The sequence below is a fragment of the Elaeis guineensis genome, chromosome 8, assembly GCF_000442705.2.
Source record: "Elaeis guineensis isolate ETL-2024a chromosome 8, EG11, whole genome shotgun sequence".
Taxonomy (NCBI): domain Eukaryota; kingdom Viridiplantae; phylum Streptophyta; class Magnoliopsida; order Arecales; family Arecaceae; genus Elaeis; species Elaeis guineensis.
In genome coordinates this window covers 26,964,034-26,978,467 of record NC_026000.2, presented here as the reverse complement: position 1 = coordinate 26,978,467, position 14,434 = coordinate 26,964,034, and the positions used below count along the sequence as shown (strand labels likewise).

Sequence of the window (14,434 nt, the reverse complement as noted above, 5' to 3'; positions counted from 1 at the left end):
ACTAGGAAGATGTTTGGTTAGGAGTTAGGATTTGGAATCGAAATAGGAATGGATAACTTCTATTCCAACCATTTGATTAGGAGGAGCCATATTCTGATTCCAATTTCGAGATGGAATAAAAATACCTAATTTATCTATGACTCAATCTCTGCTCTTCCTTAAGGATTCAAATTTTCATTTCAATTTTGATTTCGATTTTAATTCTCGTCACAAACTAAATGCTTCGAAAAATTTAGCTATTTTAATTCTATCTCATCATAAACTAAACGCTTCGGAGAATTTAGCTATTTTAATTCTGATTCCAATCCATTCTAGTTTCTATTATGATTTCGATTTCAGTTACGATCCAAACACTTTCTTGAAGATTTTTTTTTTTTTAATTTTCCATGGACTATAGTTTTCCCCTCCGTTTCCCACGAACCAAATGATTCTTTAATTAATTCAATTCTTATTTGGGAAAGTCTATGGTAAGCACGTTCACATATGCGAATAATCGGTGATTGACGTGCACAAAGGACCCCCCTTCCCCCCTCCTCTCTCCGCATGGGATCCAATCACCACGTGCGGTGATTGGATGATTACGTGATGTTTATTTAAACTGTTCAAATATTCTTAGGATTTATCTATTCATATTTTTTTTATATTTTAAAATACACACGATGATGTGGTAGACGATGACGGTCCAATCATATTCCATGGTTAGACCATCATCAGAATTAAAGAAAGAAAGGAGGGGATTCTTCATATATGCTAATCACCGTCCATTTTCATATGCAGACGGATTCATCTTAGACTTTTTCTTCCTATTTTTAGTAAATAAGTAGTAATGCGGCAAAAAAACAAAACGACTTGGACGTGGAAAAAAGAGCTATATTCACTAATAGCGGCTAAGATTGCGGACGACCGATTTGCCGAGGGTGACCAAAATCCGGATTCCCGCGTACGGGCGTCAGACACCTTCCTCTCCTAACGTTCCCATTACTCAGAAAACTTTGGCTGCCACCCATGACGGACCCATAGATGGGTTATTTTCCTATCCCATGGCGCGGTGCATATCATCAAGAGGTTTTTGCACCCACTACTAAACTCATCTTAGAATCAGGCTAGTTGGTTTACATGACTAGTACATGGTTTAGTGATTTGGTTACCTACTCCCATAAAGAATTCCTTTTTTCTATTTATTTAATATGATGGACAAGCCACCATCCAGAGATTAAACCCGCAACCTTCCCCTTGGAAATGGTGTGCCAAATAGTTTAGGTGAGAGATGTTGGTACACAAAATTCAAATTAAAGATACAGTGGGGAGATTTGTAGACTTGGTGTTGAAATCCATTCAGGCAACGTACATTGTTTAATCTTTACCAAAAAAAAACGTACATTGTTTAATAGAGGCTTTAGGTATGTTTGATTGCTTCCCACTTATAAGTTGAGCTGTTAGGCTTATTATTGATGTTCTTTAATTTAGCTGTCTGCTGTCACTATGAAATTGTCAGATCTCACCCACTTCTTTAACCGACGTCGAAGCCATGGAGACTAATCAAACACCGCCCGTCTTCTCGGGGGAATGGGTAAACATTTTGCTTAAAATATCAATCTAGGTTCACAGTGCCTGACTATTTTGAAAGACACATCAATAATTCTATTTTTTTTTTAAATACTCGAGGAACCAAAACTTCCTTTTGAAATTGGTGTTTAGCATCGAAAAATTGCTCTTACCTTTGTGATTGATTGGGTGGTTAATTTTTTTCTTTTTAATTATTCATCAAGATAAGATGGTACTGGTTTCGGTATACTCACTCCAAATAGGTGATAATTCTACACGGAGCAAACACAAGGCTGCCTGTCAGAAAAAGAAGAATGAATTCAATCAATAACTCTTCCTATTGTTGCTGAACACATGGTGGGTATTATTGTATAAAAATGTATCTTAGCCCCACCCTTGGTATCTTATCTAATTATTTATGAATTCTAGCTAATCATAAGGACAAAATCCATTTTTGAGATTGCATACTGATACCTCTGCAAGATGGCCTCTTTGGGGAAATCTCAATATTAAAACAATCTTTTCTTATAAATGTATTATTGTACAAAAATGTATTTTAGCCTTATTTTATCTAATTATTTATGGATTCTAGCTAATCATAGGACAGTCTATTTTTGAGATTGTATACTGATAGCTGATACCTTTGCAAGATGGTCTCTTTTGGGAAATCTCGATTGTAAAACACTCCTTTGATAGATGCGTGCATATTTCTTTTCCTTTCTCATACATCCTCTGAATTCGAATGAAACGTATTCAAGCAATACATATGATCTAAATCCTCCAAAATGTGTCTCCAGGAATTTTGCTTGTTGGGTGCTCCTATTTAGACCACCCTCCACCTAATTCCAGCTGGGTCTCCTATAAAAACAAAGACCAAAATCCTTATCGCCCAAAACAAATTTCTCCCACTAACCGTCACCAACACCAATAAGAAACCTGTACTACACATTGTGGTGCACCTTATCACCTTTGCTGCATTTAAGAAATGTCCACAGAATCCTAGTCAACCAGCCTTTCCTCTTCCTGCCTATTTACCACCACCTCCTTTCTCCCACATAGAAGGGAGAAGACCTCAAATTCCATTTCCAAAACTCTTCCAAGCATCATCCCTTCAGCTCCAAGAGTCATCATCCCCAGCCACCAAACCATGAGGTCCAAGATCCTTGTCTCCCTGAATACAAAGCTCCTCTTCCTTGGCTTCTTCCTTCTCTTCATCCTCTGCTTCATCCTAAGATCCAACCTCTCTTCCTCTCCATATCCACCAACCACCTCTTCTCCGCAATCTAATTCATCAGAAGAGACCCAATCCAGCCTACCATCAACAACAACAAGACCAACCCAATCCTGCACAAAGATCCCACCCTCCCTAGCAAACACCATCATCCACTATGCCGCCTCGAACACCACCCCGCAACAAACCATCAAGGAGATCTCCATCACATCCCAAGTACTGGAGAGGAGGTCGCCATGCAACTTCCTGATCTTCGGCCTGGGCCGCGACAGCCTCATGTGGACTGCACTCAACCACGGCGGCCGCACCGTCTTCCTCGAAGAAGACCGGCAATGGATCGAGACGATCCAGCAGGAGCTGCCAAATTTGGAAGCATACCATGTCGAGTACGACACGAAGGTGAGCCAGGCTGAGGAGCTTCTGGAGCTCGGGCAGCTGCCGGAGTGCACGACGGTGGGCGACGTGAGGCTGTCCAAGTGCCGGCTGGCGCTGAAGGGGTTGCCGGAGGCGTTCTTCGAGGTGGAGTGGGATTTGATCATGGTGGACGCGCCCACGGGGTACTTCCCCGGAGCGCCGGGGAGGATGGGGGCGATATACACCGCCGGGATGGCGGCGAGATGGAGGAAGGAGGGGGAGACGGATGTGTTCGTGCATGATGTGAACAGGTTTGCGGAGGACCGGTTCAGTAGGAAATTCTTGTGTGAAGGCTACATGAGGCAGGAGGAGGGGTTCTTGAGGCACTTCACCATTCCCAGCCACAGGGGTGATATGGCCATGCCCTTCTGTCCTAATTAATGGTGGTATGGATGGAGAGTGATGCGTTTGTCATTTGGGATAGCTTGCTCATCTTTGGGGGTAGTTTCATTGGATTCATTTGGCATTTTGGAGGTGGGGTAATTGTGGAGGGTTGCTATTCTAAGAGGAGATCTTGATGCAGTGGATTGATTTCTTAATTCGGTATTCTTCAAGATCTCCATGAAGAACTCCTTTACTGTTATAATGTCTATCTATTAGAGACAATTCCCGTCTGGGATCTTTAGATTACCATCCTTATCTTTGCCATCAGCAGGCATGGGACAATTTGGATTGGTTGTGGGGGTTGGTCTTGCTGTGTCTCGATTTTTTGCTGCAAGCAGAGGGATCAGTTGATTTGTCTGTTTGATATTCTTCAACTTCTCAGGGAGATTTCTTAATCTTTTTTTTTTTCCTGAAAATCTTCTTGTGTGCTGATGCGTACAAGATACCTTTTTTTAAGCATCATTTTTTTCTTTCACTAATATTTTTCCTGTTTTTGTCGGGTTACTCTTTTTGTGTGTTGATGTGCACTTTGGAAACAATGACTCGGCACATTGTAGTGGCTTTGAGTTTTGATTGGCAATTACCACTTTTCTGAAATCATGTAAATGAGGTATGAATGCAATCCTTAGTGCACCTTGGGAAAATATTATGGCTTTGAAGTGATTACTAGGAGTGGATCCTATGGAACTATGCTTCCGGGTTATCTTGTCATTTTTCTCAGAAACATGTATAGAAGCTACATAGGCTTCTTTGCCTAAAATTTTTTGATTGGCTGTTTTTCTGATAAGCCGATCTGATGTTAAGGATTGGCCATCACCATTGATTGAAATCAACATGTTCAAGTGGAAGCTAACCTCCATAGATTTTATGACAGAGATATGTCAATATCCATATTCACCATGGCATTTTCAGTATTTGAACTTCTTTGATTGCATGTAGGAGCTTGATTTCTAGCTGATTTCTTTCCTCAGTCTTAACCTGATTTCTTTCTCGTTCAATTTGTGATATGCAAGTTTATTATCACTTTTCCTCTCTCACAAAAAAAAAAAAAAAAAATCTCCATGTACAAAAAGATCATAATGTCTCAATGCTGGGTGAGGCAGAGTTTGATGTAGCATCACCAATCTAGCACAAACTCACCCAATGTTAATAGCAAAACCATGAGGTTCCCAGGTTTTAGAACCTGAAAGCCAATGATAAAAGTGAGGAATCTGGGACATGTTGACAGGAGTGATAGCTTAAAGTCCATCTGCAAAGTAACTGAAAGATTTCTGAAAATGATAGTCAATGTTAATTGCTGCAGAATTGGGGGACCAGACATGCGTCAGACTCAGAGAGCTATTTATCACTTTCAACTGTGATCAGGCTATAGATTGGCCGCATATTATGAAGACCGTCCCCTGTAGACTGGATTTTGAGTACCAGGAGATACCACTTGAAACAGAGAGTGCACTGGTGCCACTTAAGGCACTAGATTAAACCATAAGAGCAAACAGCTAATTTCATTTGAATGATAAAAAAATAGCCAACTTTGTTTTCTCCTGACCATCTCCTGTAGGTAATCAGAACATAAGTCATAAGGCAGGTTTCTTGTAAATAGATTTCCATTGCCACATGCCATTAGCCAGACAACTGCATTCCATTTACACCTCGTTTGATTAAAAAGCACCCATAAAAAATGAACCGAACTCTTACGCAGTTTTGGAACAAAGAAAATTAACAAGCTCAGTAAGTAACAAGCCCGGTATGACAGACAAGGTTTACATAGTAAATAATATAAGTATCACTCAACGAACACGACGGGCCTTCTCTTCCTGCCCGAGCCCGAGTGATTTTTGTGCTCCCGCAATTCCCTCTGGATCTGCAAGCAACAGATCAGGAAATATGTAGAGTTATTAAAACAGTCATATATGCCTATGCACATAAAAAACAAATGTATAAATATGTGAAGGCTAGAACCAGGATTGAGTTTATAATGACAGAATGCATTCAAAGGAATATATATATATATGGACTATAACCAAGAAAGATTATTCCCTTTTATCGTGAAGTCAACTACATAAAATCACAGTGCATATTATGCTATCAAAATCTAAATTTCTGGTAAATGCAAAAATTATCGGAAGACATCTCAATGTTTCGCAATCTTGATCCAGGTTCTTCAGGTCCCTCCTTGTCCTCTCTTCAACATCATCCGAGCCTAGCACACAAGGGCCTCTAGTTATAGCACATTACTACTGACACACGGGAGCATCATCTTTTTTCAATTTTTGTCCTTCCCAAATATGCATCCATATTTGATATTTCTGTCATGTGAGATTCACTCGATGATGAAATGTCCATATTAGACATCTCATGGGTTCATTATAAAATAGTATAGATGATTGTGCAGTTTCAATCAGTTCTCCATCATTACATTCATGTAGGTGGTGCAACATGTGCCAAAAAAGGTGGCATGAAAAGTGAAGCTGCCTTGATAGGAATATGGTATATGTAATTAGTAGATAATATTTAATACAAACACACACATGGGATGTGACCGTTCCCGTTTTTGGTGGAATAGGATGAGCAGCTGTCCAGACACTTGGGATGACGTCTCAGGACAGGCCGACCAGGACACTGGGGCGATGGTAGGATAGTCCCATCCTGACACTTGGAATAGTACCCCATGCTGGTATCTCGCAGGATGTCTCACCACAATTGAAACCATGCATATATACTCCAATTACAGCAAGAAATGACACTAGGCATGTCGACAATAATAAATTTGAAACATGATGTTAGCTATTGGCAGCAGAAACTAAAGAAAAAGAACCTAGATATCCATCTCAACTGTGCAACAACCATGTTCAGAGTGACAAAGGGTGACTGGAATTAATACTGCACTAAATAAATATACACCATTTTTCAGACATCATCAACATTCCTGTTTACGTAACATGAAACCCAACAAAGGAGTATTAGGGTTTGTAGACATATCCTTTCAAACCAAAAAGGTGAAGAATAAACAAGCCTCAAGGGTTCATGGTCCATGAGCGGTAAGATGTTACGGTGGAGATGGCACTCATTGAACCTACATATAGATTGCATAGTCTAATGTACACTATTGACGTACACATTCAAACATATATGCGGATACATAAATATACCCTGCAAAGAGAGAATTTATAAGGTGATAGCATGAAATACGCCTAGAGATGGACTAATTATTATCAGCCTTATACTTCTGATTTGGGACAGGTTGAAAAACCTAAGGTAAATTACTTAATGAAAAGGAAGCTCTTCGAGTGAATAGAAATGAGAGAAAACAACGTTGAATTTTATTAAGATTATGTCATACATTACATGCCTTAATCAAGGATACAACCCTAGGTTAATTTAATATAACTAAAAGAAAGAATTGTAAATAATGGGGTAAAGGAGTCCAAGCTGGAGGCATAAAGATCCATTGAAACGGTTTTAGTAGACCAAGTAGATTTTAAAAGGCAATTGACATCGGCATTCATATCTTTTATCAAGCAATAAAAGGCTTTGGCAATCTCTCTTAGAAAGTGGAGGCATCAGCATCAACAACACGAAACCAGCAATGCAAGCCATCAGCAACTAAATAAGAGTTCATATGGGAATATTGGAAGTACTAGTATGCAAAGATTCAAATCTTGGCGGAACACTCTATAGGACGTCAAGATGGGGTACCATCCCATATGTCGGGATAGGATCGTCCTGCCAGTGTCCCAATATCCCAATCGGAACATCTTAGGATATCCCCTGTCCCAAGTATTGGAATGGAGCAGGACGATGGCACATCCCGTTCCATGAGAAAACCAATATAGACCCATCCCACTGGATTTAAAACCTTGCTAGTATGATAATCAAATAGAAATACTGGCATAAGGATCAAAAGAAAGTACCAGTATAAAGATCAAATACAAGCACTAACATTTATATCCCCAAACAGGCCTTTAGAAGTCCAAGTCAAAGGTTCCAAGGAAAGCCAAACAGGGAACAGGGTTCAAGATCAGTTGTTCAAAAGCTGGTTCCAAGGCTAAACTATAACATGAGTCTAGGATCCAAACTGGTAAGGGTACAAGAGAGACAAGTTTAAAAAGTAGGGGTCAAAATGGTTAGGAGTTGAAATGGCAACTTTGCTTAACATGGTTTAGGCTCTGGTTTAAGAATATGATGATCCATGGTCCACCTTGACTTCAATCCAAGTGAAGGGTTGTCATAGCTTCTATTGTTTCATTTATGAAAGAGAACAAAAGAGCTGCATGCCTGTATCTTCCATATGCTACAGAAAAGAAAACTTGCATCTCTACTCAGCACTGGATGGCTCTGGAAATTTAGGGCATAGCAGTCGATCCTTTGACCTGTTAACCATTGTGTTAATCACATTTTTACTTCCAATAAAGATTTTAAAGTTGTTTGAAGTAGCAACTGTCTTTTAGTTGAGTGTTGAACAATTGTTCAACTAGTGTTGAACAATTGTGATGCATGTGAGAAAGATGGATCGTTGTAAACTTACTTAGTTTGAGTGTTTATTTGTCTATCAATCACATTGATGATTACACCTTATTTTTGCTTGTTTAGCGGGCAATGAACAAGTACATTAACAAGAAGCATGATGAATGTAACACTCAAGGGTCAAAGTATATGTTTCACACCTTTTCTCCACCAGTTAGAGATTGTTTCTATATCAATTGAAAGTGCAATCTTTCAGTGTAAAGTGTAAACATACTATGCCAACCCTGAAGTAAATGACAATTGACTCCTCAAGTTATCTAATGCATACTCACTAGACAGGAAAACTCATGTAGTCTTGCTTGCTCCATTGTGATGCCAAAATAGCAGAATGAAACACTCAAATGAAGAAAAGGAATCAAATGGAAATAGTGGAAAATTGGGAAAATATTCCTGTTTTTGTGCACGGGACCAGGTCCAGAGGGATAGGGATGGGTTTCAAAAGGTAAGATGGGTGGGGGTGGGGGTGGGGGTGGGTGCGGCGCTTCCATAGAAGCCTTTACCAATCAATACAACAATGTAACATTAGGGGGCTTGTCTGAAAATGCAGTGTGGACACTATTCGTCTTCATGTACTTAGTCTACAAGGCATTAGTATGCACCACATGATGATAATCTAATATGAACACATGACAACATAAGACATTCATTTTAAGACTCCTATAACATCAAGTGTGAAGACCAAATTTTAATTTACAATAAGCATAATTTAAACCAAAATGAAATAGTGAAGCTTTCAAAAATACATCATGAATCCCCTTCTGATCATTTTTGCAAATGAAAAATAGAATGCAAGATAGACCTCCATCACTGAATCCCCTTGTATGCAAGACTAAGATGCAAATAGATTATTTCAAGCCAACCTTACTCGTAAGAACTATTATTGAATCACTACCGGTATTTCTACAGTTTATTCATCGGGGAATAATCACATCTTTCCGATAAACAACAACATATATATATATATATATATATATATATCAGAATACCAGAATTGATTAAAACAAATATCTAATAAAAGGTATGAAGCATCAAAGGCATCATTAAAGAATGTATGATTAACATCAATTTAGTCTACGATTACAATTGAAGCTCCAATAAAAAATAGTGCAAAGTTGAAGGAATTGAACATGAAATCAAACATCAGAGACAAGCATCAAATCATCAATTCTTCATAGAAAGATCAAATAAAACAAAGTATAAAATAAATTGAAAGTAAAAGACAAAAGCAACAGATATATGAACATAGAAAGAACCCTGACTACATGCTCCACAAAAGCTCCGCCTAAACAACAGCTGCTGAGTACTTACCAAAAAACTGTGTGAAAATGCGAACAAAAAAGTTCAGGTTGCGAGATACATTATATGCCATAGCAGGAGGAAGAGGTTTCACAATGGTGTCTATACTGAAAACTCGTCGGAGAAACTGCAAGCATGAGAAAGCGTCACGTCAGAGTATCAAAAGTTATTAAGGAACAGAATTTTTACTATTTCAGAAAGTAGGGACAAAGATGAATACTCCATTGTGAACCTACAAATGTTACCACCATGTTAAATGAAATCAGATATCCAGCAATAATAATCACTCATTATGTACGACATCGTTCATATAAAAGAGTTAGCACATGGACCAGATTTTCAAACTTGCCTGGGTATGTACTGATTCCATGTATCTATGCTAGCATAGAAAGATCTTGGATATATAAATATTTCTTTTTTTTTTTTCCATATGATAGTACATATTCCAACATAATGACAGAAGCTTTAGCCATGTGCTCTGATATATTTATTAGACAATATCCAAATTCAAGTCAGCCAACCTATGAACTAACCAACATGCAGCCATCAAGTTTGAAGCACCATGGTGGCACATGTTCAAGCTTTTCAACCATCTAAGACCATATCCCTCATCCTAAAGGCAATAGTCAGACCCTTTTTGACAATTCCCATTAAATTATATAAAATCTTCCCTCATCGTATGCAGACCCTTTTACCAACCTGAGTTTGGATCCCTGACTTGAATGTCTTTGGTCTCAATTGAAATAAACATTTATTCACAAATCTGTCCTCAAGCGGTGCAACTGCTAAGTTTTTTTTTTTCCCCCCCTTTTTGTACAATCCCAGTCTTACAAAATTCTTCTCATTGTTAGCTTCTGAATACATAAACTTTTCATTTATTCATTGTCAAACATTCAATTCAAAACAAATGCAGCCAATTAATAATGGAACTGTCGAGATCATGCAACACTCAAGTTCTTCATAAAATGGCATCATCCTCCCACTCTTTAATATACAACCAATAAATTGCAAACAAACGTTTCAATGAACCTCTTTTTCAGAAATTTGATTGAAGCCTCATCTCCATAAGCTGTCCCAAAAGAAAGTACAAACCAATACTAATCTGCATGCTGTCCGGATAGGAGAGGAACTTGACAAAAGATATCAAGGTATCTTTCTTCAGAAAGTACCACCACAAAATAGAAAATAGGAAATGATGATATGGGGATTTAAGGACAGATAGAAAAGGTTGGCTGAAAACACAATTTCAACCAGAGTCCTATATGGGTCCAGCTTACGTCAAATTAATGAAGCCTGAACTTGATCTGACCTAATTCAATGTATTTAAACTCTAAATAGTACAAAATGAATCCAGTCTTTCAGATCTGCCCATGATTATGTCAGAATGAACTCAGCCTGGCCTATTAATGAGTAAATTTCAGAAATGACCATAACTAAAAGACTATAACAGCCCTCATGTGAAACAAAAATGCTCACCCTGATACAACTTCATCCATACAAATGGGTTGCACAGCTCACCCTTGGCAAGAGCTCAAACTGATATTTGATACAACCTCCTCATCCAAACTTTAGGTAGTCAGTCCTAAACACCAAAAATTTAAGACTTATAACAAGCCCATGACTGAACTAGATTAGGCTAAGATGTAATTCTGGTACATAGATATGGCTAATTTTTCTTAGCATCAAGTCTTACAAAGAAGAAAGGACTATAAAAATAAGGTTTACACTGAAATTCGGTGCTCAATGAATCATACCATAAGTCACTGCCACCACTACAAGTACTATAGCTTCATTGTTCATTACCTTGAAGGTGACACATGACTAAATAAAAATGCACAACAGTGGATCTTAGCTATCAGATCTATGAAACAATATAACTGGAATGGCCTTGTCTTCACAGCAAGAAAGAATAAAAATTAAAACCCCTCTTCTCTTCTCTGATCCCTTGACACACATTTGAGCACTCCTTTCACCACAGTTTCCTCATATAGCTGTCACAGTCCCTTTACCACTGCCATCAATGTATGACCTCTATTAACAAAATATTAACTTACTATTTTTAGCATTTCAAGGTTTTCACGGTCATGTATGTCAACATTCTAAACTATTCAATGCCCCCACATTATGTGTTTGGGTCTCATTATTTCCCGATGCATTGGCCCAAATAACATCCCGGCATTTATTATTTTAAATTCTTCCCACAAGTCTCAAATGTTCATACAACACTTTAGTTATACTTCTCTACATCTTGCTCCAACACAATCGGATCTCCTCATCCACGTCTTCACACTTCAATATACAATAAGTTCCAGATATCAAATTAATCAACCTAAAGGGAAACAAAATCATAACCAACACAATCCTCTGATACCTTTTCTTGAAAAAAACTTCTGACATGCTTGGGTGATAATATACTTAACAAGATATGCATCAATAACTCAAATCATCACTTCCTTAGGAAGAAAGAGATGAAAAGTGGATATCCACATAAACCTACATAATCCATCTATCTCACAAAAACTGATCAGTATCAGGGAAATTGAATGAGAAATGATAAAAAAAGAAATGAAGAAAATATTACACTCTTTATCTATAAATAGACAACAAAATCCTTCCAATTCATCACAGCACTGTATAAAATACCAAATACATGCATACAAAGAAAGCTGCCTACTGATGTCTGGATGGCTGATTACTGTCAAACTTGGCTAAATTTCATACCTACAGAATAAAAGAAGGCAAAAGAAACCAATTCAAAGTACAAAGCTAATCAATATAAAGCACGATAATAAAGAATCTCGACTAAGTATTTAGAAAGTCAGCTAAAAAAAAACCAGATATCAAAAATCCATTTTGCGCATTGTCTCATTTATAGATACATAATGACCACCACAATGAATAAATGGGAAAAAAATGTCAAGAAAGTTTAAACTTATCAAACCCACAACCTGAAATTTCTTAGAAAGACCTATTTTGAGAATTCATAAACAATTTAGAATGAAAAATAAAGAACAATAAGGTTAATCAGAAAGAATAGAGTCCACCTCACTCTCAAACACTGCAATTAAAACCATAAAGTCATCAATTTTCGAGGCCAAATCATGTCAGACAACCCATCAATGGCGGGGCCACGGAAAACTATCGAAGTAAAGCCCAATTACATAGAACCCAAATAATTATTTACAAAAAGCACCATGAGAAACCACCCTATGAACAATCTAATTTATGAAAATCATAACAATTAGACTGACAGGAAAAAAGGAATGACTCCAAAACCCCATTTTGATTACCTAAAAATCGACAAACATAGAGATTAACGACACCAAATTAACCCAGAATCCAAACACATCAAAGAACAAATTCCACCTCAAATTCAAAGACAGCACCTAGACGAACGACAAAGAAATCGAGGAAAGTGGTCGAAGGGGAATGACCTGGAAGTTCCTCTGGAAGCTATATCTAAGCTCGGGGTCGATCTCGGCCTCGGGGTCATCGTCGTCATCGTTGGCGCGGGAGGAGACGGACTTCTTTTTGCGGGGGACGTGCATGGTGGGGGTGCCCCCGGGGTGGTTGGTGGCCCGGAGCTTGGCGTCCTCGAACTTGTTGCTTGTCTCCTCGCCCCTCCATGGCGCAGACGCCAGCAGCTCCTTCTTCCCCATCTCGCTCTCTGGAAGCCTTTGGGAAAAGAGGATAGAATAGTGCAAAACGGGGGAGCAATCTAATATAATATGAGAAGGTCCAATACAATGGTTAACACTCATTTTCTATTTTAAATTATTTTATTTTATTTTATGTATGAGTTTTTATGTGCATATCTTGCCAAAAGAGGCCATATCACCAAAGGGTGGCAATAGATCATGTCAAGTTTGAATCGGATTCAAATTGTTAAATTATGCTTGCTAGGCTTGTAGGTTTATTTAGGCTAGGTTTCGGTTCATGATTTTTGGTTGGACCTTCTCAATGTATTTGAAGCCAATTCAGGTTATTAAATTATTCTATAATAAAAAAAAGATTGGTATGCAGTTTTTTGATTCTTCAATTCATTTTAGCTCTGATTTAGGTTTACAATGCATAATTTATTCATATGCGAAAATATATTTAAAATTACATTTAATTTGTTTATATGTCTTGATGGTAATAAGTTTGTAATCCATCTTATTTCATGAAAATTATCTTCACTTCACTTTGTAAAATAGAAGGAAGAAAGCTAAAAAGGAAAGATAGCCATAAGATATAAATATATATCTTATGATAAGTTTATTTTGAATAAAATATTTTCACTTAAATATGAGAGGAAAAAAATAAATAAAATATAATAAGTATAAATCATGAATTTAGACAATATATTGTTAATTGATTGTCCCAGTTAGACTTAAATTCACGAACCTATCTCATAAGGCTAATGTTCTAATGAATGCAATTATTTTTTTCTTTAGGTCTAAAAGTTAGAGAGAAGGAAAAAAGTTAATTTGAGAAGGTAATCTGATTAATGAATCAATAAATTTATGCTCCCCATTTTTTGTATTCAAAAATAACCATTTTCACTTGGGGTGTAACTTTTTGCAAAAGTAAGAAACAATAAGATAAAATGATTATAGAAATATTGTGTTTTATTAGATGCAAAATTTAAAAATAAAATAAACTGAAATTAAAATTAAATAAGAGAAGAATATAAATATTATTAAATGATAAAATTAAATTTTAAAAATAGTATATATATATATATATATATATATATATATATATATATATATATAAAGTATTTGACAATAAATCATTGTTTGTGAATGTCCTTGCAAGGCTCAAACTTTTAACCTTCCTCTAATAAGATTCAAGCTCGAACTATGGTAATTGCTTTCTTTTTTCTTGTAAGCATGTGAAGGAAGTATCTTTCACTATACCTAACACAGATGATTTAAAGTCAAATCACATGACATCGTCCCATATCTCAACTGAAATATGACAAGCGCGATGCTTGATGCATAAAATACAAAGCTTCAGGCACCGCTATCATATATTTTTTAAAGGCTTATTAATTCC

The 14,434-nt window shown here is 37.2% G+C and overlaps 2 protein-coding genes across 2 annotated transcripts; one reads left to right on the top strand and one right to left on the bottom strand.

Annotated features, from left to right (window-relative positions):
* Positions 1 to 2,488: 2,488 nt before the first annotated feature.
* Positions 2,489 to 4,218, top strand: LOC105049798 (glucuronoxylan 4-O-methyltransferase 3). The gene has a single exon (XM_010929558.4). It carries the CDS (start codon positions 2,693 to 2,695, stop codon positions 3,569 to 3,571), a length of 879 nt encoding a protein of 292 aa, XP_010927860.1. The 5' UTR covers positions 2,489 to 2,692; the 3' UTR covers positions 3,572 to 4,218.
* Positions 4,219 to 5,160: 942 nt separating this feature from the next.
* On the bottom strand, positions 5,161 to 13,103 carry LOC105049799 (uncharacterized). The gene is made up of 3 exons (XM_010929559.4): positions 12,829 to 13,103; positions 9,407 to 9,521; positions 5,161 to 5,435 (listed from the first exon to the last, which is right to left on the bottom strand). The coding sequence occupies exons 1-3, from the start codon at positions 13,051 to 13,053 to the stop codon at positions 5,362 to 5,364; spliced, it is 414 nt and encodes a 137-aa protein (XP_010927861.1). The 5' UTR covers positions 13,054 to 13,103; the 3' UTR covers positions 5,161 to 5,361.
* Positions 13,104 to 14,434: the final 1,331 nt, after the last annotated feature.

Excerpts from the sequence above, each read along its gene's own strand:
- LOC105049798 (XM_010929558.4), top strand. The coding sequence starts at position 2,693 with ATGAGGTCCAAGATCCTTGTCTCCCTGAATACAAAGCTCCTCTTCCTT.
- LOC105049799 (XM_010929559.4), bottom strand. The coding sequence starts at position 13,053 with ATGGGGAAGAAGGAGCTGCTGGCGTCTGCGCCATGGAGGGGCGAGGAG. Across the intron at positions 9,522-12,828 it reads GCTTCCAGAGGAACTTCCAG|TTTCTCCGACGAGTTTTCAG; the intron begins GTCATTCCCCTT and ends TCATGCTTGCAG. Across the intron at positions 5,436-9,406 it reads CATTTTCACACAGTTTTTTG|ATCCAGAGGGAATTGCGGGA; the intron begins GTAAGTACTCAG and ends TGTTGCTTGCAG.